Source organism: Meriones unguiculatus, chromosome 17 (genome assembly GCF_030254825.1).
Source record: "Meriones unguiculatus strain TT.TT164.6M chromosome 17, Bangor_MerUng_6.1, whole genome shotgun sequence".
Lineage (NCBI taxonomy): Eukaryota > Metazoa > Chordata > Mammalia > Rodentia > Muridae > Meriones > Meriones unguiculatus.
In genome coordinates this window covers 94,373,450-94,399,190 of record NC_083364.1, presented here as the reverse complement: position 1 = coordinate 94,399,190, position 25,741 = coordinate 94,373,450, and the positions used below count along the sequence as shown (strand labels likewise).

General features: G+C 47.5%; 1 protein-coding gene across 1 annotated transcript in view; it reads right to left on the bottom strand.

Annotated features, from left to right (window-relative positions):
* Clic6 (chloride intracellular channel 6) overlaps window positions 1-16,840 on the bottom strand; it is a 36,964-nt gene extending 20,124 nt beyond the window's left edge. The window contains exon 1 of the mRNA XM_021628419.2: window positions 15,476-16,840. Within this exon, the coding sequence (XP_021484094.1) occupies window positions 15,476-16,582 (1,107 nt within the window). The 5' untranslated portion in view covers window positions 16,583-16,840. The remainder of the gene's footprint in view (window positions 1-15,475) is intronic.
* Window positions 16,841-25,741: the final 8,901 nt, after the last annotated feature.

Genomic DNA, 25,741 nt, shown 5'->3' with positions numbered 1-25,741 from the left:
TGGACTGAAGTTCTTAACGGGGTCGTGACAGGTGTGGTCCTTGACAAGTCTCGATTCTTTTAATGACTACAACAAGAGCTATGTCAAGTCAACTGGGTAATTAGCTTATCCCGAACTTGCCTTCCTTAGTGGAAGAACTTTGACAATAGTAATAACTAATTAGTTAATTAATTAATACAACTCTGAGTGCCAACCTAACTATTGTAAAGGGTAGAGAAGGGACAGCATAGGGCGGGCTCAGAAGTTCGGTTGGCATCAGCCTGAGGTGGGTTCTATTCAGTCACGCCCACCTATACCCTCGTGTTTCAGAACCCCGGGTTCTGTCAACCTCCTCAGGCCTGACACTCAGAGACTTTAAAATAAGCCTTTTTGACTAAACCCCAGTGCCAGGTTTCACAAGCTTTTGGAACAAACCAAGCTGTGGCTCCACTGGTGAGAGGGACGGAGACTAAGCAGGTGTGTGTGAGGCCATACCCCCTAGAACGTACCCAAAGGCGATGACAAGCTTTCAAAGAAGAAAATTACAGTTGTGACTTTTACAAAACTAGTGTGTTATTGGGGGGGAGTCACAAAATGTTGTTAGAACTCCCTCCCAAAGGAGTGTTCCTCCACTTTTAACAACCAAATGTCACTTGACATCTCGATAGTTGATAGTTAAATCCTTATACACTGAAGGGTTCTGAGTCAGGACAACTAATATACAAAACTTCAGAGTCCTCTGTCAGCCAAAACAGCGACAGCCTGTAGGTGTTGACAGTTCAAATGGAGCATTTCAGGATACCTCAGACAACACAGAATTATCTGGAAGTTTATCCTCCCCAATTTCCAACTTTGGCCTTGACCAACACAAGGAGAAGGGCCTTGGCCCAAGGCCCAGTGGGATCAGCTGCTTGCTAAACAAGGAGAAACAGAAGCGGCTGGCCAAGGCCAACACACTGGCTGAGCTAGAAGGAAGTCTTCTAGCTTCTAGTCACATGCTTTCTTTGGCAGATACTGTACCTCCCTCCCACCGCATCCTTGGGAAAAGAGGAGGAGAAGGGTCGACCCTCCTTCAGGATTTCCCAACCCTTACCCAGCCCGGCATCAGCTTGATATCACTGTCCAGAACCCAGCCATGAAGCAAACCATACAAAGACGCATGTTTTCACAGCAGGCTGGCATGGTTGGTGTCCAGAGGTCCATGGCCCTACTGTGCTGCACACTGAACAACCGTCACAGCTGCCTAGCATTGGGGCACCGAGTCACCTTGATGCCCACGTACAAACAGACACCCTGACACCATACAATGAGAGGGCTGGCATTTTCTGAACCTATCTGTTTCCAATCCTGACTCCAGCCTAGGTGAGTCTGCTTCTTAAGAATTGCCATTATTTCCGATTATTTTCATTTAAAAGAAAGTCTTGGAAAACTGGAATTTAGAGAGAGTGGGAAAACTTCACTCCATGTACAGAATAACTTGCAAATGTTTTAAAATACAGTACCAGCAGATAATGATACAGGCAAGGCAATGCAGTCTGTTCTGAGAGGGAAATGGGGTATGTTTGGATGGTGCTCCAGCTCAGGAGGGTGCCCACAGGCAGGTATCAGACAGAGTGCACTCTCACACAGAGGCTGGGAGCCACCAGAAGAAGGACCCCCACCCCCCTGAAGGATCTTTTGTTTTGGGGAAAAATATACCCAACCCCTGGCTTGCAGTCCCCAGGAGCCTTGGGATAGTTATGTATGCCCTCGGCAGGCATCACAGGAAGAGAGAGCCAAGGAGGACATGGGGTTTGTCCCTCCTCACCATAAGCTGGTTCAATGAAAGAAATACACTCAGAAAATACATGGTGTGGGGAGACAGTTCCATCACTCAAGTGCTGAAGACCCGAGCGTGAGGACCCTAGTTCAATCACTGGCAGCCAAGTAAGAGCCAGTTACCCAGTGCGTACACGTGGAGAAGAGCAAACCCCTGGGCTTCACCAGCCAACCAGCCCAGCCTACTCTCCACCAGCCACAAATCTCAGTGGGAGATCTGTCTCACTAACCAAGAGTAGGGACTGGAGAGACAAATGAGAGGGCTAAAAAGACACACTGCTCTTCCTGAGGACTTGAATTTATTTTCCAACATCCACATGGGGCCATTTACAACAACCATCTGTACCCCAGAGATAGGCCATAGCCCCAGCCTCCAAGGGCACCTGCATTTACATATACATAGCTGCACACACACACACACACACACACACACACACACACCAGGTATAGGCAGAAGAAACAGGGGTCTTTGGGGACAAGACTGGTGGCAAAGCTTTCCCTGGGCCCACATCATTGTTTAAAAACAACACATCATTTAAAAATAAATAAAGCTTTAGGGAATGAAAGAATGGCTCAGTGGCTAAAAGCACTTGCATCTTCTCCAGAAGTCCAGGGTTAAGTGTTTCCAGTACAGAAAGAGTGTCTCACAGGTGTCTGTGAGTCCAGCTCTCGGGGCTCTGGATGGAGACACTCAATACCTCTGACAAAGCAGAAAATCTTCAAGGTCAGGGGGACAATGAGAACAGCACCAAGGAAAAAGCAAGCCCCCTCCCCCCAGACGGGCAGCAGCTACTGGACTTCACGGTGTCTTCCTCTCTGCCTGAAGGGGTTTCTGGTCGCCTTGAGAAGACCTGGACCTGCCATCCATGGTGGAGAATGTTGGAGAAACAAAGCCACACACTTACTCTAGGAACTTGCCCTTATGAATGAACTGAGTAGTAACAGGAAGGTCTCCAATCCTTCTCATTTGTTTACTGGGACACCAGTGGTGCAGGCAGCAAGAGCTTTATTAATAGTTAACAGATCCAAAAGCTAATCACGCAGAGTAAGGTGTGCTGTAGGCTTTTCGTCTGAAGGCTAAAGCACTCCAACTCTGAAATATCCTTGGCTGCCTCTTAGGAGGAGACCAGCATTAGCAAAGGCTCTGGAGTCTAATATGAACAGAATGAGTAGAATTCATGTATTGACCTTTTTCATGGAGACAACACTGTAGAAAATGGCCTTCTTTGACAAGGTCCAAAACAAACAAAAAAACAAAAACAAAACCACTTGTATCAATGTCCAAACCAACCTAGAATTGATCAAAGGGTCCTATAGAGCCTGGGTATTACAACACACACACACACACACACACACACACACACAACACTTATGAGGGTAACAGGCAATATGAGGGGAAAGCGTGGGACCCAACTAGAAAATCACACATACCATCTCCATTCACCAACTAAGCTCAGCATTACTGGAGTGGAGAAGGACGCCTTTGCAGGGGCCATGAAACAAACACAGGGCTCTGGAGATGCCGGCCTCCCAGGCCTCAGAATCTGATTCGCCATCTCAAGTTCTAGAATTCCTGTTTCTGAGCCTCTCTTCCAGACTGATGGCAACTGGCTCCATAGGTTACTGAGAGAGCCACCCCCAAGCCCTTCCCCTCCCTCCATGTGCCCTCTGCTCCAGCTTTGTTTAGCTCAGCATAATTGGTGTCCCATCTTCCTCCACAGTTTGCCAGCAAGCAAGGAGTCCCTGTGCCGTATCCCCTCCTCAGTCGGGGACAGGATGGAGACATTGAGTGATTCGGGCAGGCAACCCTGAAGTTGAGAGAGGACAGGCCAGGTGTGACACGGAAAGGTGTCTGAAGACCACCTTGGACCATGTCGGCTTCTCTAGGAAGAGGCACGCCCTTCTCACTGAAAACAGCTCTGTGTCCCTCTGCCCCGTCTGCCCGCTAGTGGGCAACAAAATGTCAGCTAGGACAGCAGCAGGCAACCAAAGCTCTCAAGACCAAGAACTACCCTAAGTGAAAATAAGGTTATTTTAGAAAAAAATAAAATGGAGTGGTATTTTTCCCCTCTCAAACAAAGCTGTCAGACCCCATAGGTGGGAGCCATGTCCATGGTCTGTTTGTTGTTGGTCAAATGTGTCCCCAGGTTACTCAGGGATTCTGCTCTACTGGGACCAACTCGGAGCCCGTTCCATTCACCACCACACCCAAATACACTTTAGATTTCAAGACTATGAACACAGCCCTCACCCTTCCAAACAGCCCCCATCCTAAACATATTCTAAATTGTGTACAGTATTTATTCTTGTCAACTGTTGTAACAATTAATTTATTATTAGTGAGATCAAGGGGTTGACCCACATAGCTTAATTGCCTAACCACATAGCTTTCGGCTTTCAAATGCTTCGTGATGTTGCTGTGCCTTGTCACAGCAAGTAAGATCAAGTCTCGAAAAGTACATGAACAAATCAAATGTCCCTGGACATTTTTTTTCCCTTATATGAATTAAGCTTGGAAAATGCAGGGCTATTTTTAATCCTCAGTTAATAATATGGCCCGATACCAGCCAGAGCTTTTACATGGAGATGAAAAGCTTATTTCCTTGTAAAATTCTCACAAGGAATTATTAAGACAAAGGAACACCTTGTTCCGAAAGCCCGCTTAATAATGCAGCCCGCTGTTACACACCCTGAGCTGTCAGTTCCTGAATGACAGGCTTTTTCAGTCCCCAGACTGACTCCAGGGGGAAAATATGCAGAAACCAAACAGAAAGGCTGCGAGTGACAGGGTGCCACGTCCTGGCACACCTCCCTGCCCTTGCACACTCCCTTCCCCCTACACCCCAATCCAGGCCCTGCCTCCCGAGCTGCCTCTGTCTGACCAGACTAGAAAATGCATGAGCTTACACCGATTGCCATGTGACTGACCATCCAGAATTAGGAATTTAAAGTGGTTCCTCTGTTATATGTCACGATATTTTAGAAAATATTCCCTGGAGTCTGCCCTCTCCTGCCCCTTGTGGGACCCAGACTCCAACCCTGGTCACCAGCCTCGCACAGCCATCTCACCAGCCCTCTGGGGTGGCTCAGAACACCAGAGGAAGGAAGGAAGTTGGTCCCCCTGGAAGCCCCTTGATAATCCTCCCCTCTATTCAAACGTCCTAAAACAAACATGGGGACTACAATGGGCCAATCTGACCTAGACTGGTTTGGAGTTGTGTGTTTAATAAGGCAAATTGTATTACCTAAGTGAACTTTTAGGGGAATCTCCTATTTGCTTTACTCCTATTTATCTTAGGCTTATTCGTAATTGGATGCATAGGATTAAAATCAGATGCATCATGGGAAGAGATAGGAAAGGAAGAAAGAAAGAAAGAAAGAAAGAAAGAAAGAAAGAAAGAAAGAAAGAAAGAAAGAAAGAAAGAAAGACATTGTGAGCTAAGGTTTACATAATCTAAGATCATCAATCAAATTACACTCCTTAGCAACCAAACTCCTGTTTCTTTTAAACACTATAATAGAAAGGCCCTGGAGTAACTATGGCCCTGAGTACCCGCATTCATGTGGTCTGCTGTTACAAAGTTTCATTGCTACTTGTGCAATGTTTGAGCATTTGTTTCAATTCTTTGAATAAGACCCCAAACAAACAAACAAAGTCTGGAAACACCAGCCTGGACCTGGACCACCAGCAACAGCATTGCGGGCATCATATTCTGCCAGTTGCCGTGCGGGTCATAATGGTCAATTCAGATTCAGAAGGAGGAAAACCAATCTATTTCTCAATGGCCGACATGTCACAGAATGCAGTGTCATATTTAATCCACCACACTGTAAGGGTCCATAGACTCAGTCCTTGACTAGCCAGAACAAACCAGAAAAGCTCAACAGCATCAGATCCGCGAAGTCGTGTCCTTACCTTCGGTGGCAGAGAGCTACGTCAGCACAATGCACTTGAGCAACCCCAGCATCTGCAGCAAATCTTGCATCACAGATGCCACTCAGAACTGAGCACCATAATAAAATACACTGGACAAAGACTGGCCTCTCGGATCTGATTGCTACCACCTTGGCATTTCCTTAAGTGTTGAATTCTGTTTGAAGAGCTAAATGATGCAAGGAAGCCATGGAGCGCAACCTAAAACTTCATCGAGCCTGATTATGCGTGGGAGCAGAGTAAAAGGCCTTCAGCCTGGAATTCAAACAAAGAAACCCAAGTTGAGGGGGAGATTACATCTCCCCAGGTTTCTTTGAACTCTCCTCTGAGGTCCTGACACCAAAGGCACCAGAGAAAGTGCTAATTTTCTACATCTGCAGACCAATAACGCCTTTGTTCCTGGAAGCTCCTACACACATGATGGTTGCGATGCTCCCAACCCCCTGGCCATTTCTCCAGGGCCACATCAGAACACTGTGAGCCTCAACCCAGGGTGGGAACGACAGCTGCCCCACTCTGATCCCCATCCCATACCTTCATCCTACTGTGGCTTGAGATCCTGTGGCAATGGGGGTCCTGCTGGGAACAAGGCTGAAGATGCTGGAGAAGATGCGCAGTGGCCACCCCTGTCAGACGCCCGTCCTGAGTCCAGAAGGAGAGCAAAGCACAAGCCTCAAGCCCTCCGTAGGAGGACTCCAGGTCTCTGGCCCACATCCCCCGACCCCTCGGCTTGTCAAATGTCCCCACTAATTAAAACCAACAGGAGAAAGCAGGGGTGCAAGAGGGAACCCCTTTGAAAACAACACACCAGAGGGCACTTAAAGATCGCAGCAAATGAAGAAAGAGACAGCAGGCCAGAGTACAGCCCCAGCCTCCACTCTGATTCCCAAGCACTGATGACAAGAAATTACCAAGAGAATGGGTCACCAGAGTGCCACAGCCAACATATTCCCACCAAAGTAAGTGGAACACATACAAAGACAAGCAAAGGTCTGAGTCCTTTAGACAAAAATCAGGAAGAATAAGACCAAAATCAAAGGCCTACACAATCAGCCGCAGGAAGCAGGACACAGATTTTAGACAGGAAAGCACCCTCACCCATCTGCATCATAAAGAGAAACCTAGATTAAATGGCAATACCATCATTTTCCGTCTTTCAGATTCAAAGTGTTTGATAACTCAGGGCCCGAGTGGGGAAGACCTTGGGGAAAGCAGAGTGCCCACACGGCACAGGACATGGAGGAGCTGTAGACAGGACATCTGTGAGGAGGAAAATTAGTAGGGGCTATCATATCCTATGCATGCATGCCTTTCCTCCTGGCAAGGCCGTTCCGAGGACCTTAACTCCCAAGGCATTGTTTCATGCCTAGAAGGGTGATCAGTACACAGTGCTGGCCAGTGTTTCAGAAAAGGAAGAGTACATCCCCATGCATGAAGGACGGATCATAGAGTATACCACCAGCTACTGAGACATTTCTAACAAGCATAAAGGGTGATTTCTAAGGAAATGTTAACATGGAACAAAGGGAGCAATTTCTGGTGTGCTGTTTTTCCTAAGAGACAGACAATAAGGCTAGAATTGACATTTGTAATGCGTATCCGTAAATGCCTTGACTTTCCCTTTAAAAGGTGATGTCTAATGCCACTCTCTTTGAAGAATGAGCTTCTAGTCTGATGAATAAAATAACACTTTTGTTTTTGTTATTACACTTTCGTTTTTGACACCAGCTGGTCTTGAACTTGGTGTGTAATGGAGGATGACCTTGAGCTAATGGAAGATGACCTTGAATTTCTGTTCTCTTCCTCTGCCTCCCAAGTGCTGGGATTATAAGAATATGTCACCACACCTAATTTATGTGGCAATGGGGGTCAAACCCGGGGCTTTGAGCATGCCAGGCAAATATTCCACTAACTGAGCAACAAGCTCAGCCACAGTACATGGCTTTTCAGATGAAACCACAGAAGGAATTGGGCTTTTTCTTTGATTTTCCTTAGATTCCTGTTCTAGAAATCCCCATGGGCCAGGCTGAAAGACACTAGCACAGCTCAACTGAACCACACCTGGTCAGGAGCTGAACCTCCCACCAAGAAGCAAGTGAGTCAGCCATCTTGGAAGGAGGTTCTCTGCCTCCGTCAATTCTTCATCCCAAGACAGCATTCTGAGTACAACCTGTCCAAGCTGCTCCAAAACTCCTGTGCCCAAGTAACTCCGAACAATAAATGTTTTTAAGCTTAAAGATTCTAAGCCTTGGCATAATTCTACAAAGCAATTAATAACAAATGTACTGAGGGGATTTGCATGCAAATTTGAGATGCACAGATATCTCTGGAAAGATCTGTAATGGCTTTCCCAAAGGAGAAAAGACGAAAAGCTCATATTCATACTAGCTTTTCTTTGTGTTCTGTATTTTATGTTTACTTGTCTTTATATCAATTTTTATCTTTTCAAAAGCAATGCAGGGCACATTTCATGGAAGAGCCACAAAGACTACATACACCTATTAGGATCTTTATATGGACATATTTAATCTGTACTTTATTTTGACCTCATTGAAATCAAAACAAAGGACTCTGCACAGAAAATGAATTTGTAATACTACAGAGCACGTTTAGTGCCTTGAGGTTTTCCTGCTCACTCAGGTACAACTTGGGGTCCTTTATTCTGACCAGTCTGCTCCGTTTGCTCTGTCTAAACCAAACCCCAGCTTTGGGCAGATGGCAACGTGTCTACCTCAGGCACCGACCCACAGCTACTGTCCCCAGAGGTCAGCAAGCTTTGTCTTAAAGGACCCAGCAGTTAATAGTTTAGGCTTTGAGAGCTACAGTTTCTGTCACAGCTACTCAATTCTGATGTCACTGAGTGAAAACAGTTATAAACAGGTAATGTGGGGATATTACAGCCAGCTCTGAAACCTTCATCTGCCTACTTTTCATGGGTCCTCAGACCTTCTTCTTTTGATGTTTCCCACCACTTAGAAGTGAACGGAAGCTAGTCTTCCGTTTCAGATGTACAGATACCAAACCAGCTTGTTACCTTACTGCCCTGTGCCTGGGAAAGGTCTGGAACAGGAGGGGCCCATTGGCCAGCTCTAACCAACAAGACAGATGGTAAATCTGCTTCCAGATAAAGGGAATAGGGAGAGGTCTTCCTGCTGGCTGTGGAAGACCTATCTGGTGAAGGCCTGATGCAGGTGGAGGAGGTCATCTTTCCATGACAGAAGGAGAAGGCAGGTGGAGTATCAGACTCTTTGGTGACAGTGGCAGCTGCTACATCCTATTTCTTTTTTCTTTTCTTTTTTTGTCTCTTGATACTTCTTCTTTTATTTTTATTTATTACAATTTATTCACTTTGTATCCTAGCTGTAGCACCCTCCTTCATCCCCTTCCAATCCCACCCTCCCTCTCTCTTCTCTTCCCATGCCCCTCCGAAAGTCCACTGGTAGGAGACGTCCTCCTCCCCTTCCATCTGGCCCTAGCCTATCAGGTCTCATCAGGACTGGCTGCATTGTCTTCCTCTGTGGCCTGGTAAGGCTTCACCCCACCCCCCTCAGGGGGAGGTGATCAAACAGTCAGCCACTGAGTTCATGTCAGAGATAGTCCCTGTACCCCATACTAGGGAACCCATTTGAACACTGAGCTGCCATTGGCTACATCTGTGCAGGGAATCTGGAAACAACCCAGATGTTCTTCAACTGAGGAATGGATACAGAAATTGTGGTACATTTTCACAATGGAATATTACTCTGCAATTAAAAACAAGGAAATCATGAAATTTGCAGGGAAATCGTGAGAATTAGAAAAGATCATCCTGAGTGAAACAGAAAGATACACATGGTATATACTCACTTATATGTGGATATTAGACATATAATATAGGATAAACATAATAAAATCTGTTCACCTAAAGAAGCTAAGCAAAAAGGAGGACCCTGGGTAAGATGATCAATCCTCACTCAGAAAGGCAAATGTGATGGACATTGGAAGAGGAAGAAAACAGGGAACAGGACAGGAGCCTACCAAAGAGGGCCTCTGAAAGACTCTATCCAGCAAGGTATTAAAGCAGATGCTGAGACTCATAGCCAAACTTTGGGCAAAGTACAGGGAATCTTATGAAAGAAGGGGGAGATGAAAGACCTGGAGGGGACAGGAACTCCATGTGAGACCAACAGAGCCAAAAACTCTGGGCCCAGCGGTCTTTGCTGAGACTGATACTCCAACCAAGGACCATGCATCCTATTTCTCATATAAGGAAAAAGGAAGCTGGTTTAGCCCCCTACAACTGAGCTCACTCCCTCTTGGACGTCAACACCAGTCACCATGGATCAGCTCGGCTCGTAATAGAAGCTTTGTGGGATCGACCCAGCTGCTCAAATCTAGGCCAGCCATTTTAGAAAACTTGGAAGAACTTGCCCTGGAGACTTCCAGGGTGCCTGTTACCTGTGGAGCAGAAAGGGAAATGGTTGTGACCACCCAAATAGAATTTAAATAGCTGTTTAGTAGAGAGAGCTGTGTGTGTTCAGGTCCTGCTGCTACACATGCCTGCTCCTCACCTCCCACTCTCAGACCTCCTTCCCCTCACTCCAGTAGTCACTGGGTATCGCCATGGGCTTTGTGATATGCTCAGGGCTGAGGACAGTCTAGTGGGGATGGTCTATCTGCATGGAATCTAGCCTTGCTTAGAATCTGTCTCCCATGCTACATCATCCACACAGCACATCACTTTAGTGTCCATCTGTCCTCCGTGCTGCGTCATAACACACAGCCTCATTTAGCACCTGTCCTCCATGCTACACCGCCTGCATAGTGTAAAGCCTTGCTGCGTATCCACCCTCCATCTAAGAAGTTCTGAGAGGACAAGGACCTTCTTGAACTTGCTTTTTCTATAGTATCAATGTGACCCCCAAATTTCAAGTGCTGAAATTTTAGTCTCCAAATTCACATGTTGGTAGTATTTGGAGGTAGGAACCTTAGAAGACAGTTAGGGTTAAATGGGGTCAGGAGGGTTGGAAACTCATGACAACACTGGTAAAATTGAAAGAGACTTTAGCTAGATCTGTTCTTGGTCATCCAGTGATACCTCTGGCATATTATGACACAGCCATCCAGAAGCAAATACCATGCTTTTGGACCACCCATCTTCCAGAACCATGACCCAAATAAACTTCTATGCTTTATAAATAACACAGCAACCAGTATTTTGTTATGGTAACTTCAGGTCTTTCTTTTCTAGCTTCTAAAACATGCACCAACGTGTTCTCTGATTCTAGCTCAGTGTCCAAATACAGTACTTTGTGAGTCCTAAATTAACAGATTATCCTGGAGTCCTGTGCCCAAAGCATTGCCCAGAATTTGGGATTTACATGGTCCTTCGAGTCTTAGGTCTTGTCTATGTATCTAGAATGAAAGGGAGAAACACTTAGAGGATCTAGTGCAGTGTCTCACTTGTCTTCAGATGCTCCAGAGATGGGGCCCCTCAGCATGCTTCACTGTGAAGGCTGGCCATGTGAAACCTGGGCCCTAAGAGACCTCAAGTGAGGAGGAGAGGCTCATGCTGAAGGACAGGGCACACAGCTGCTCCCATAAGGCTCAGCGACAGGAGCAGTGGCGTGTCTGCACCTGGACAGAAAATATATGCCCAAACCTCAAGTCCCAGCATCCATAGCCCTAACACCAAGATAGCCTCAAAAAGGAATACAGCCTTATTCACCTTCCAAGGGATGCTGGACTGCCATCCTGGGGGCCTGGGACTGTGTGTAAAACTTGCTTCTCACTATTAGTCACCTTGAAACCATCTACCATCAACCTGAGCACTCAACTATCATCACTGAAAGTAGGGACTGCATAGGGGGTGGGCCAGGATGGAGGGCCAAAACAAGTAGGTTCTATGGCACTCAGATTTGTGGGGGGTGTGGTTACCCATCTCCTCCACCTCACCACACTGTGCCTAGTTGGAGGAGGGGAGCAAAATCGTGCATCCTCCTTATCACTGCAACACTGCTGATTTCATGTATGTCATTTTCAATCCAGTTTTACAAGATAATCAGAAAACAAACTGAAAACCACTGTCTTTAGGGAAAAGCTGACCTTGTATGGGTGCATCTTTGTTCATTTCCCTTCAGAACACACAGTACTCACACTGTTAGAAAAATAACATCTCCCCCCCAGAGGTTCCCTAGAGACCAAGCTTCACAAAACAGGCCTCAACATGTTCTCTCCAGGCAGAATGTTCACAGGGAGCAACAGGCTACTGGTCGACCAGTAGTCTCTACGAAGCAGGTCCTGGCACAGTCCTGTCCAGCTGTGTAGCGTAGCTTTGCTTGACAGCCTTTTAATTAACTGATTTATTTTTGGCACTTGATGGCATAGCCAAAAACCATGTCTTCCTTCTGTTTTACTTTATTCCATTGGATTTGTTTCACTTAAAAAAAACAATCTAGATCCGATGGCCCGTGCAAGCCCACAGGCCCAGTTATACCTGTATGTTCTGGTTAAGTGTATGCTGTTGCAATTTGAAATCCTTAGACTCTAGCCAAGGGCCATCCACTGGTCAGATGGAGGATTTGTAAGTCATGTAAATTTTGTCAGAAAAGCTGCATCTCAGACTCCCCCAGCCTTAGCCTTGCCTCAGAGAGCACAGCTGCATTTGAGGAAAAAATGTTGCAGATACAGACTCCCTGGTGATTAAACCACTGTGGGTATTAAGTTTGTTGTTTGTTGCCCAACCCCCACCCTCACATGTGCTGTTGTGAGGTTACCTTTCCTGGCCCTGACTGAAGAAAAAACATCTGTCTTACTAATTATATTTTGGGATTACCCTATAATCTAGTGATCTACTTAATACTTCTTTAAGGGGAGAAAAATAAAGATAATCAATTAATGAGTAGCCATTCATCTGAGACACAAGAACTCAAGGGGCGTCTTCCTTGACCTGTTGCACATGGGTGCAGCGCCTGAACAATAATACATCTTTGTATATTCATAGAATAAAACAAATGACAAGTTAATAACATGATAACTCTCTTAATGATGAGTGATACAACCTACCAGATGGCCAAAATCATAAGCTGACTTAAAGCTTTGGTTATTATTAGTCCCTAACATTAGGCATCCAAGATACCTTCTTATATTATAATAAAAGGCATATTCTAACAAATGATGTTTAAATAAATTTATATAAGAGTATATTAAATGTTATAACTAATGTGTTTCTTTATTAAAAATAAGAAAACCAGTAAAAGGAAAGGGATCATAGACAGCTTGTGGGCAGAGTGCAATGCTTGGAAGAATACTACAGTAGCTGAAAGCCAGACTTCAAATAACTCAGGGACTCGACGGGTCAGCTGGCTGAGGATGTGTCAGTGTGCTACAGAGTCCACCTGCAAGGAGGCCCTGGAAGAACCCAGGCTCAACTGATAACAAAATGCAATTCTGACCTAACCTCAGGGTTTTTCCAATTTGGTGTTCAAAATCTAGCAGATGTGGTGATAGGAAGTTTTTTTGTTTCCTTTTGTTTTTGCTTTCTTTTGCTCATTTGTTGCTTTGGAATTCTTTGCTCCTTCTTTGTTTTTCAGAGAGAATGGTTAGTAGGATCAGCAGAAACCAAGACGCCTTATCAAAGTGAGGCAGGTCTTAAGTGACCTTAAGAAGTGACCGGCCTCACCGTTAAGAGATCTGTTTGTTTCCCTAAAGGAGAGGAGAGACAGGAGGGGGCCAGGAGTCAACCATCCTGTCCCGTGTACACCCACTCCATGCCTACCAACCACCAGCCATGATACAATGATTGAGTTTCATAACATGCTCATCGCCAGCAAATGAAGATAACCCAGTACCTAAAGAGAGCTTCTTTAAAAAACAAAACAAAACAAAACAAAACGACTGGAGTAGAATGGGGAAGAGCTCTCTGCGGCACATCAAATAAAGCTGGTGGAGGGGAAGAGAGCATAGGCAGCAGAGCACCCGCACCGACGCTGCACTAACTCTGAGCCAGACACACAACTCCATAGGCTTAACATAATTTGTTTCTGAGATGCCATAAACCCTCCAGGAGAAGCTGCCATATCGTTGTAAAATTAAACAACTAGTATGAAGAAAGAGACAAAGCCAGGACTGGATCCAGCCCACCTGCCTCTTTCTCACTCAAAGCCTCGTCATTTCCATGCCTGCAGTCTGCCCTGGGAATGTAAAGGTACAATCAGTCCAGGGAAGAGACAGAAAGGCACAGAGAACACGAAGTCTGCAGGGACTTCTGCGTGCTCCTCACAGCCAGGTGGGGGCACGGTCAGGAGATGGTGGCGGAGATTCCACTCAGGCAGAGGATTAACAGGTGCACACTTTCAATGCTGGGAGCACCAGGAATCTGGTCCTCCCCTGGTGTGTAGTACTTTCCTCCAGCGGGCACTCCAGTGCCACTGGAGACTTGGGGACCCCCACAATGCTAAGGGAAGGTCAGAGGGAATGGGGCAAGGGTTGAGTCATGAAGGGCTTGTGCCTGGGCCGGGGAAGTTGGATGTGCTTAAAACTCTTCAATAAACAAAGTAAAGAGGATCAGGCAACGATGCAGAGGAGCCAGTGAGAAAGCTGCTTCATAACTGCAACCCAAGCAGGTTGGCTGGAGCCATGTGACCAGAGGGATGCAAATTCTGCGCCTCAGGGAACAGCCTGGAGCCACCCAGCTCTGCAGTGGCTCCAGGACTAGCCTAAGGCTGTGCCAACCTGATGTTGGACTTGTTTTTCCTCCTTAGGTCTTTAATGCTGAGAACCATCTTGCTGTTAAACACCAGCACATCCTAGCCATCCAGACACTTGGTTAAATCCTGATGTTAATCTCCTGGGAACATTTTTCTTTGTACTTACTAAAATCTCAGCCAAGGAGGTTTAGAGCTAACTGGCTTCTGTAAGCTTGAAAGTATTTCTGAAGGATTAGGGTCCAACATGTAACACATTCTTCATCATATTATCTGCAGCCTCCTGGGGTCTGACCAAAGGTCCCAGGAAGAACTTTTTTTTTTTAACAAAGCTCTTGGTGTGAGCCACTGCTGGACTTTGTCCACTTTTTTTTTTTTTTGAAGCCTTATAAAAATGCCTGTTTACACTCAAAACTTCCTCCTCACCCGTCTGGGGACTCTTTCAAAAATCAAATCGTGGCTAAGGAAGGCCAGGAACATGCTACACAAATGACGTCCAGGGCTCCAGCATCTTGAATTCTTCCAGAGTAAATCTTAAAATGTTCAATAAACAGGGCAGCATATAAGAGCTTCCACTGGCCCTGAATGCAAGTTCTCTGCCCTGCCAAAACAAAGCATCTTTTCACAGCTGAAAATGTTAGGCAGCTCTGGGCCTCTGGGAGTTAAGTTTGGGAATTCTTACATTGAACCTACCTGTTCACATTTTTTTTCTCACTTCAAGGATTAAAGCCTCCTTTGGCAGAAAGAAACCTTTCGAAGACCAATAAGGTCTTTTGGTTTTCCTCCTAATTCTTTAATAACCTTGGGACTAGAAGGGCCAGTTAGGATGTTCAGAACAAGGGACAGGGAACTTCGCCGGCGACACCCCAGACCTGACCCCCAAGCACCCGACATCCAAGCCTTACGCTGCAGATGCATGTTTCTGAGGATGGAACTCCTCAGTGTTAAGCACTGTGCTACCACCACTGAACGGCATTCGCAGCCCTAACTCTGCCGGAATCCAGTACTTGCCCCCGGGTTTTGGTCTGGGCCGTCCTAGGCCTGGGGGTGTGAGATTTACCTTGACGAAGAGGGTGATGTCGTGCTCCTGTCCCGGGTCCCCCTCCTCGGATGCTGGGCCGTTCTCCCTGCGGCCACTCACCCGCTCCATCGCTTCTCCACCCTGGGCGCTGGGCGCCTCGGCTACGTGGTTGCTGAGCTCCGCCCGGGGCTCCTCCTGCTCGGTGGACTTGGCTTCCTCTTCCTCGGGGCTGCGGTCGGACGGCTTCTCCTGGATCTCCTCCTCCTCACAGGGTCCCTTCAACCCGGCTTCTGGCCTCGCTTCTTCCTCCCCGGTCTCCTCCTGGAGCCCACCCTGGTCCCCATTCTCGCGGGCGTCTACCCTCGCCTCCTCGGTAGCTGCCTCCTCGGACCCGTCTGTCCCCGGCGCTCCCGCTTCTCCCGTGGCATCTGCGGCCGCAGCGCCCGCCACCTCCCCGGGGTCGTGCCCTCCGATCTCTGGGGCTGCGGCCTCATTCGCCTCAGGCTGGAGCCTAGGGCCGCTTTCCCCTCCACCCTGCGGCTCACCTTCTGACCCGTGCGCCCCTCCTGCGGGTGCCTCAGTGTCCATGCTGTCCCCTGCGGGCCCCTGGGCTTCTGTACCGATCTGAGACCCTGGCGCGCCGCCCCCCTGCGCTTCCAGGCTGGATTCTGCCTCTTCCCCCTCCTCGGGGGCCGTGGGGTCCTCCGGCTCCCCGCGATGGTCCCCAGGGACCGCAGGGGCCTCGCCCTGAGCGTCCAGCCCCGAGCTGGTCTCCGGCACCTGCTGGGCGCCCGGCGCCTCCTCCGCTCCCTGCGGGACCCCCGCGCGCTCCGGGTCGCGCTCCGCAGCCTCAGCTTCTCCCCGGGCTCCGCCACCGCCCGGCGTCTCTCCCCCCGGGCCGGCCCGCGGGCCCTGCGCCTGCGCTCCCCCGATGCCTCCGTCCTGCCCGCAGCCTCCTTCCTCCTTCCCCGAGGCCGTGGCCTCAGCGCCCGCCCCCTGGTCCCCGGGCGCCTCTGCGGCTCCATCGCTCGCTTCCCGCCCCTCTGGGTCTGCAGCCTCAGGTCCTACTGGTCCCTCGACCTCCGCATCTTCAGGTTGCCCCTGGGAACCCGGAGCGACCTCCTTGGGCTCGGCGGCCTCAGCCATGGTGAAACACCCTTCCTCGACGTTGCTCAGGGGTGAGGAGCAGGGGCTGCCGTGCCCACTTCGAGAGGACCCCCAACTCCTGGCTCCGGAAGCGAAGGTTTCGCTTGATGCGAAATCCAACGAGTCCCAAAACTCTATGTCTCTTTTTCCTGGCGTAAGGTCTCTGGGCTCTTGCTCTAGATTCGCACCCAGACCCCAATCCTCCCGCGCAGGCCAGAGTGTAGGGCTAAAAAACAAGAACGCAGCTTGCCTCTTGAACAGCCCTACCCTCTCAGGGTTTGGGCGGGGTTTGTCTTCCCCACCTCCCAGCCAGTTTGGGTGGCCTGGGAACCTAGCCAATGATAGCCTTTCTGTGGCTTTTGTAGATTTTAATGAAAAGACTGATTTTACTGGCCACTTTGGCGGTTTCTGGACCGGCTTCAACTTTCATTGCCATTTAAATCAGTCACATACGTCAGTATCAAATTCCCTCCTTACCTTACTTTGCCACAGAGGCGACAGGTTAAGAACCTGTTGGACTGAGTGGAATCGAACCGCCTGTGCCTCTGATTCAACAGAAAAGGTATAAATCCTAAGGGGAAGAATCCGGGAGGTGATCCTGCTGCCTTCCAGTTCCTGAGGGTTCCAGAAGCCTCGGGATGAGAGCAAAGGAGCCAGCTGAGCTCTTACCAGGGAAGTGCTCACCAGAAGGTCGGTCTGTGTCTCGCTTCCCAGCCCCCGAAGACGCTAAGAATCTGTGTTTCCCCGAACTGTGGTACACCTAACTCACGGTCAGTGCTTGGGTCTCAGCACTGTGGTAAGGGGGCTGGAGGTTGAAGTGGAGAAAGAAAATTCAGGATGGGAAAGAGGGAAGAGTTATACATAGTATTAGCTGGCCCGGCAGTCCACAGGATCACCCATCAGAAAATCTCCCCTTACGAGAAGGAAGTTATAGCCTAGAAGGACATACACATCAGCAGGTGTTCTCCTCCTCTGCCCTCTGACCCTAGCTTTTCTAGTCTCATCAGGACTGCCTGGATCCTCTCCTTCTAAGGGAGGATAGGGGGGAAGAGGGAGGGAAGGTGGAACCGGGAGATGAGGGAGGAGGCTACAATAGAGATATGAAATGAATAATTCTTCTCAAAACTATTCTATAGAATTGAAAGGGAAGGAGCTCTCCCAAAGATACCCTGTGAGGCCAACATTTCCCTTACCAAAGGACACCCAAGCTATCGATCGACATTCCTGAGGAATGTAGATGCAAAAATTGTTCAGGGTTTAAATACAACAGCATGTCAAAAAGATCATTCACTGCTGTCAAGTTGGTTTCCTTCCAGGGATGCAAGTATGATGCAATACATACAAATCCATAGCTGCAGTTCATCATGTCAACATAATGAAGGAGTTGGTTTTTGTTTGTTTGAATTGCCTGTGGGCTGGAGACATGGTTCTGAGATGAGGAGTGTGTTCTGCTCTTCCAGAGAACTCTTTGATTCCCAGCACCCACATCAGGTGCCTCACAACCGCCTCTACTTCCAGGGGACCCAGTGCCCCCTTCTGGCTTCAAATGCCACCTGCACTCACATGCACAAAACCCACACACAAAACATGGGTACGAATGGTTAAAAATAAGATAAATCTTTTTTTTAAATAATGTGTTCACCTCAGTAGCTGCAGACATTTGATAACAGCCAACATCCCTTCACAGCAGAAGCCTTGAAATTTTTGCATAGAAGCATACTCCCTCAACATAATAAAAGTTGGTTATTTTTGAGGCAGGGTCTCACGTAGCCCAGGCTGCCCTCCCGTACATTATATAGCTGAGGATGGCCTTGAGTTTTACCCTCCTTCCTTTGCTGAGGTTACAGATACTTATCACCCTGACAAGTCTTCAAGAAATGCTGGAGACTGAACCCAAGACTTCCAGGAAGCAGGCACCCAGGACGGTGTTGCCTAAAAATGGGACAGCGGGATTCCACTTTGACCTGCAGGGTCTGACTGGTTTTCACCATCACACACCCACAGAGGGTTCTGTGGTCTTCACAAGAGTGAGGTGTAGCTTGAAATGGCACACACGGCCAAGTTCTTCTCCGACGTTTTCCCTTTGCCCATCTCTGATGGCAACCAAGGCTGTGGTTTGAATGTGTCCCTGAAAACCCATGTGTTGAAAGCTTAATCCTGAACTTCACATTCAGGGCTATTTACAGGTGGACTTTGGGGAGCATTTGTAGTAAGAGAAGTGTGAGGTGGGGTTCTCCATGGTGGCATTGGTGGCTTTAGGAAGAGGAAGGGAGATCTGTACTAACTCTGTGTGTGTGTGCATGTGTGTGTGGGGGGGCATGTGTGTGTGTGTGTGGGCATGTGGGGGGGTTGGGCATGTGTGTGTGTGCGTGTTTGTGTGTGCCTGTGCCTCCCTCTCTTGCTCACTTTCTTTCTCTCTTTCCCTCTCCTCTTGCCCTCTTGACCTTTCTTCCTATGTATAAAGCACCTCTTACCACAGCACACAACATCAAGAAAGCACCTATGACATGCTACCACTTTGATATTGGCATTTCCAGCTCCAGACTATAAGGAATAAACTTCTTGTCCTTATTGGTTACTCTGTCCATGATCTTCTGTGGAAGAAGCACAAAACCAAGACAACAATGGGACAAGAACCCAAGGACACCCACATTCAACATCACCTTTCTCCGAGGCTGAACTCTGCCTAGAGAGAAACAGGACAGAAGCCACGGGTTTGAGGAGATGCCACAGGACAACCACTCAAAGCACACCACCATACGGGCATGAGAAATGCCCAGTGGAACCTGTGTGGCTCCAGATACCTAGAATCCCAATGCATTCGACAGAGCAAGAAAGCACCCGTCACTCATGTCTGTCTCTAAGAGGAGAGCAAAGGCAGCAGTGAGATCCTTACAGCAAATGGCACGCGTTTGTGTTCCTTTATGTAAATACCTACGCCAGATGTGCTGCAGAAAATTAAATTCTGATCAAATACGGACATCGCTCTCCATATTGCAGATAAACAGCATATTATGTAAGGAATATAAAAGCCAGGGAAGATAGTTCAATATGTAAGAGTATATTAATGCAAGCATGAGGAGAATGTCAATCCCCAGGCCACTTAGAACGTCAGGTGTGATTGCCACACAGGCACCTGTAAGACCAGCACTGTGGGGGATAGAGAAAAACAGAATTTCCGGGGGTTTCTGGGCACCAGTCCAGCCTCTTCGGGTTCAGGAGACCCTATTCCAAGGGAATAAGGTGGGATGTGATAACACAGGACACGTGGGGTCCCTCTCCGGCCTCTGCATGTGTGTGCACACACGTGCCTATACCTTACATCAGGGACACCCACATCACATACGTATAGCACGCACACTAGTGTGCACATACCCAGAAACAAAAGTAGATGTAAAAGCTATATATAAGCAGATACACACACAGTTCAAGATGATCCCCCTTGGCTCACGCTGGCTTGCTTCAAGGTGAGTGCCCCTCAGAGGCTTGCAGTGTTGGGAGCTGTGGGGGATTTCTGAGTGTGAATAGGCACTGTGGGTGTGAGCCGCTGGAGACCTGTGGCTGGGTTTATTTGTTTTGAAAACGGTGAGTCTAAGAACACATGAAGCCTCTTAAAGCCAGGCCAACGTTCTCTGCGTCTTCCACAAAGCAACAGAATGAGGGTCCATACTCGAGAAATGGTGTGTAATAAGCTTTAACTCAAGCAACTGGGTACCTGTGCCCTGATAGTGAGAGGGCTAATACCTCAAGGACGCTCGAATTGTTTGCAAGCTGGCACGGCCGGGGGCAGGGCTGCTGCCTGGCTGGATTAGAGTTAGACCTGGTTGTGACCTTGTAGAAAGGCAAGGCCGCTGGAGCCCGTCTCGTTGAGGATGATTGTCCCAGCGTGTGCAGGCTGCTTTTTCTCACAGGCTTTGGGCTTCACCCTGTTGGATTAGAAAAGAGCTGTGGCTTCACTCCCTTCCCCAGACCCTTCTTCACCTTACATTCCCTTAGCAGCTCTCTCCCTCCGGCCTACACTATGTCCTACTTATTACTACATCTCCACAACAATAGGGGCTCTTGCTTATCATCACCCAGAACAGAACTAGGCACATATTAGGATCTTGGTAGAAACGAGATGAATAAATTAATACACACACCTTCAGGTTCACATGCATCAATCCGAACTAGCCTTAAAAACGTTTCTCTGCTGGTTTTTACAATGCAGAGGGGAAGATAAGGCATGAGACCTGCCAGCCACAAAAACCCTCATCTATTGACTTTGGAGACTGCTTCAGCGCGTATGTTAATTATTAGCAAGGGACGAGTCCTAAAGAAACTAAAAACTAAAAAAAAAAAAAAAAAAAAAAAAAAGTCATGAAGGCTGTGTGGGTCGCTACAAAGCCATCCCTAGATTAGCTACTTAAATTCTAGAGAGCGTTAGGCAGAGGTGGCAGCCTGCTGGAGGGTAGCGAGAGCCAAAGTTCTTAGTCACCATAGCACCCCTGTCACCACAAGGCTGCAGGTTGGTACTCACACACACACACGCACATACACACACACACACACACACACACACACACACATGTAATAACCTGCTCCTCTCATAGGGTTTGTTTGTGGCTGAGGTAAGGCTCCGAAACCTCTCTCTCTGCTCAGTTTTACTCAGGGGAGAATGTGGCTCAGTGGTAGACTGCCTAGCATGCACAAAGCCATGCGTTCATCCTCAGACCCGGTGAGTATCAGCACAGAACAGGCCTAATCTACGAAGCAGGGCTTTGTAAAGTTGGCTAATCGGGAAGTTCTGAATGAATTCTGCAATGTCATCTTGCAAGTTGATAACACAGCAAACAAACATTATGCAGAACTAACTTAACTGATAACGGGCCAGATTCTTGGCCGAGACTAGGGATCTGAATTGCTACCTTATCGTAGAAACTCTGAGATCTCGATCCACCATTCCTCTGGGACCGCGGTTGTGCCGACAGGAGCATTGTCTTTGTGAGCGCTGAGTCTGATAACCTATCAGGCTGGTGCCTAGTGTTTGCTACTGCTAGCGCGGTGACCTTCTTGTGTTGCTTCAGACAACACTGCTATCACATCCTGACCTCGCGCTGTGTGGTAAGGGCTAAGGAAGTCCCACGGGGTTAGGGTGACCCTTTGTCATTTACCTGGTGGTGCTCCTGGGAATGATACCTGTGGCCTCAGCGGCAGGACTGCCAGAACGCCGCTGGCACCCTCCATGGTGTGAATCACACAGACACACACCGCAAACCCAGCAGCTAATAAGAAGATGGGCTCTCTGTGTTCATTGAGACATTTACGGGATCTTGTACTCCCCTCAAAACAGATCTGATTTTGAACAAATATTGAATGACCAAAAAGATGGAAGAGAAGGGATGTTTGATACCAGGCGATTCTTCAGGAAGTTTTGCAATACTAAATTTCAACAGAAATCTAATTTAAACGTTCTACCTCCACCTGTGAACATTTTGCTTACTATCTTTTTCTGAAACTATTCAGTTTCCTGTATTTTTTTTTTCTCTATCTGTTTGAGGAACTTCAGTATCGTCTGAGTGTCCTTAGGCCTTCCCTGCTCCCCTCTCACCTTCCTGACTGGACTGTGGGATCTAGGGGAATGCTGACCTGATGATGCAGGCATGCAACCAGGTGAGAAACGGTCTTAGCTGGGGACACAGGTCTTGGTTGTGGTAGTTGGAAGGCACTGCTGGTTCCTAATGGGCGGAGGCCAGGGATGTTGTTAACACCTTGCAGCCTGTAGACAGGCCCCACAGTCATTCAGCAGACAAATATATGAGCAGTTATGCTGAAGGAAGCCCAGCCAGGCCTTCAGCGTCTCCCAGAGAACATGCCTTGATGTCATCAGCAGCTTTGGAAATGTGAATGCAGGGATTCATTTTGTGTGAGGAGGACGCCTCACCCCTAAAAACTCCACTGCTTATGAAACTAACATTTCTTCTTGTTCTTCTATGTACATGGTAGCTTCTCTCATCAAAAATGAAATACAAATTCTCAATATTCATCTGCTCAGCCATCCTTCAAACATGAACAATTGGCCAAATGACAAATTCATGCCCAGGTGGAACTGTGAAAGTTATTCTCCACATGAACTGGGTATGATGTCAAGCTTTCAAAATCCCCATCCCCCAAAGCCAAAGCTTGAGTGATGAGCACATTTCCCTTCTGCAGAGCCCTGACAATCTCAAATAGTCAGCTAAAACGTGAATGGAATGTGTCACTGCTCCTGGCCTCCAGGTTGTCTGGAGTGTGTTCCTCACAATTCAGTCTCAAGGAGACCCTTCTTTGGGTTTACATAGCCAGTCCCTTCCTGGTGTCCCTACTGAGCCTGAAAGCCTCAGCTCAGGGCACGCAGACCACCATGCAACCCTGCCTCTCTTGATGTGGGATCATGAGTCATGCAGACTCATGAGCGGTAGCTTCTCTCACCAAAAATGAAAGAGTGAAAAAGTAAATGTATGTGCTTAATATTTAGCACACTGGCCCTCTTATTTATTTTATTATTTGCACATGTGTGTGTGTGTGTGTGTGATGTGCATGTGCATGTATGTGTGTTCAGGTGTGCATGGCTATGGAGGCCAGAGGTTGCTATCAGATGTCTTCCTCAATACACCTTCTGAGTTGAGGCAGAGACTCCCACTGAACATAGAGCCTGCTCATTCATTTCATCTAGCTAGCCAACTTGCCCTGGAGCTAGCCACTGTCTGCCTCCCAAGGGCTGCCATCACACCCACCTAACTTTTTCATGGGTTCTGGGCACTGGAACCCTGGTGTTCACACTTGTGTCAAGAGCTCCAGCACAGAGCCATCTCCCCAACTCCTGACTGCATCTTTAAAATCAAGCTATTTCCCACGAAGTCCATGCCTTTCGCACATCCATGGCCTGTGCTAACACAGTGGATCACTTTGCTTTTCCACAACATTTCAGAAGAGGTCAAGGACAAGTGCAGGTTCTCTTCTCTTCCATCTCTGCACTTCCTCCTGAGTATCTTCCTGACACTTCTAATACATCCTCAGTTTCCCAGCCTGTATAGTGTTATGGGGAAGTGATCCCCACAGTTGACCTTATATTTATTTGGGCCCAAGCAAGAATCTGTGTGAGAAAAATCCATAAGCTGTGGACACACAATGGAAAGGCATTGTTCACCAGATGTTCATGCTCAGAAGCGGGGGTGCTAAAGCCAGCTGTACGTCAGAATTGTCAGGTGAGCGTGTCAGGATGAGTGATGCTGACGCCTGACCTGCAGGCACTTCTCCCCAGCTGGGCTGCCTCGGGGCCCTGAAGTCTGCTTCCTTGAGCTTTGTAGTGGTGCCTCATGCAATCAACCAACCAGCCCTCCATCACAGGAACTTCAGCCAATGGGCGACCACTCCCACATCTACACCTTTGCTCTTCTCTCTCTTTGGTAAATAAAAGCTTCCATTAAAATTTTTAAGGCGTCTGAACATCAAATGAGGGTTTTTTGATGTTTTGTTTTTTTACTTTGACAGATGGCTGACACTATGCCATGTTGTAAAGAAATGTACTTGAGATACAATCTTACCACATGCACTTTTATAATAAAGAAGTAACTAAGGCACCTGTACTTCTAAAAGTAATTTAACTACGTAATGGAAATATTTGGGAAAGTTGTCCTTTCTTGAGTAATGAGAAAATGAGTGAATGAATATACTTCAAAAAAAAAAAAAAAAAAACTCCTTGGGGTAGACTTTGGATGTTGTTTTGTTGTCTTTTAACGTGTTTCTGCTTCTAAGTTTGTGGTGCATAGGACGTCGCTGGCTTGTATATTTCTAGTGCACTCTATTCATGACATCTGAAGAAAATCCTGTTGGGTGAGTCTAGAGGTATTTGATATACATAAAACTCAGCTTTCTCTAAGCCTGTCTTCCAACCAGGAAGCTGAGTTTTCCCAGAATCAAACTGGCCCCTGTTTCAACAGAAACTCTGCGCTCACAAATCACGTGCATTCTCTGCCCTTAGCTAGACTTCTTGCTTCTCACTCTTCCAGGTTTTGCCTTTGGTGTGTGGACTCTGTGATCCAAGTCTGCCCCCGAGTAGGGGTGAAGGGTCACATTCCACTGCTGGAGAGCACGTTAGGGCTTTGCTCACGCTCTCTTCCATTAGGGCTGAAGGCACCATTGTTGGACTGTTGTAAGCTGAGCAGTTTCTGAGGTCACAGAAACAAGGAGGATTATGTACGTGCTCCAGAAAGTTGTGCTATACTCAGGCATGACTCAACAGACAAAAGGATCCTTGGGGGTCCATCAGAAAGAAATTCGAACCCTTTTATTAAGGTCATAGCAAATAAATGATCTAACTCATACAGCATAGAATTTTTTTAATCCAGCTTATTAAATTTTTTCATAATGAAGTTGAGATCCATTCATGTTGTTAAATATATCAATAGCTTATGTTTTATTTACTCATTATTACTCTTATTGCTCTAGTGCAACTGAAAAGTATTTTGTTACATGGATACACCATGGTTTGTTTAATCATTCTCAGGTCCTAGGGCATTTAGTCTGTTTTCATTAAATATATTATTTGATGAGGCCAAATTAACCCAACACCCACTGGGTGTTGGTTGTTTCCATTGCATGTGAACCTGTGTGAGCCCAAATCGTTGACGATGGGGTGGTCTACAGATCACTGTGAGTTCATGAATGCTGCCTCAGAAACCAAGAGAATGTTCTTGTCCGTGGTTTCTCCTCTAGCAATGAGCTGTGTTCGGAAGTTTGAGGTCAGTTCCCCTCTGTGGTGGTTTGAATGAGAATGGCCTCCACAGGCTCATATATTTGAATGTTTTGTTCCTAGTTGATGGAACTGTGTTGGAAGGACTGGGGACATGGCCTTGTGGGAGGTAGTGTATCACAGCAAGTCCAGTCCCCCAAACCCCTCTCTGCCTCTTGCCTATGTATAGACCAGGATGTAAGCTCTAGCTTACCGCACCATGCCTGAGTGCTTGTCACCATGATGAGCATGGACCAGCTCTCTGAATCTGTCAGCAAGCCCCTAATTGCTTTATTTCGTAAACTGGCTTGTCCATGGTGTCTCTTCATAGAAATAGAACAGTAACGAAGATCCCCTCTATATACAATCCCCCAGAACTGACACCCTTGCACTGACGTCTCTCTGGC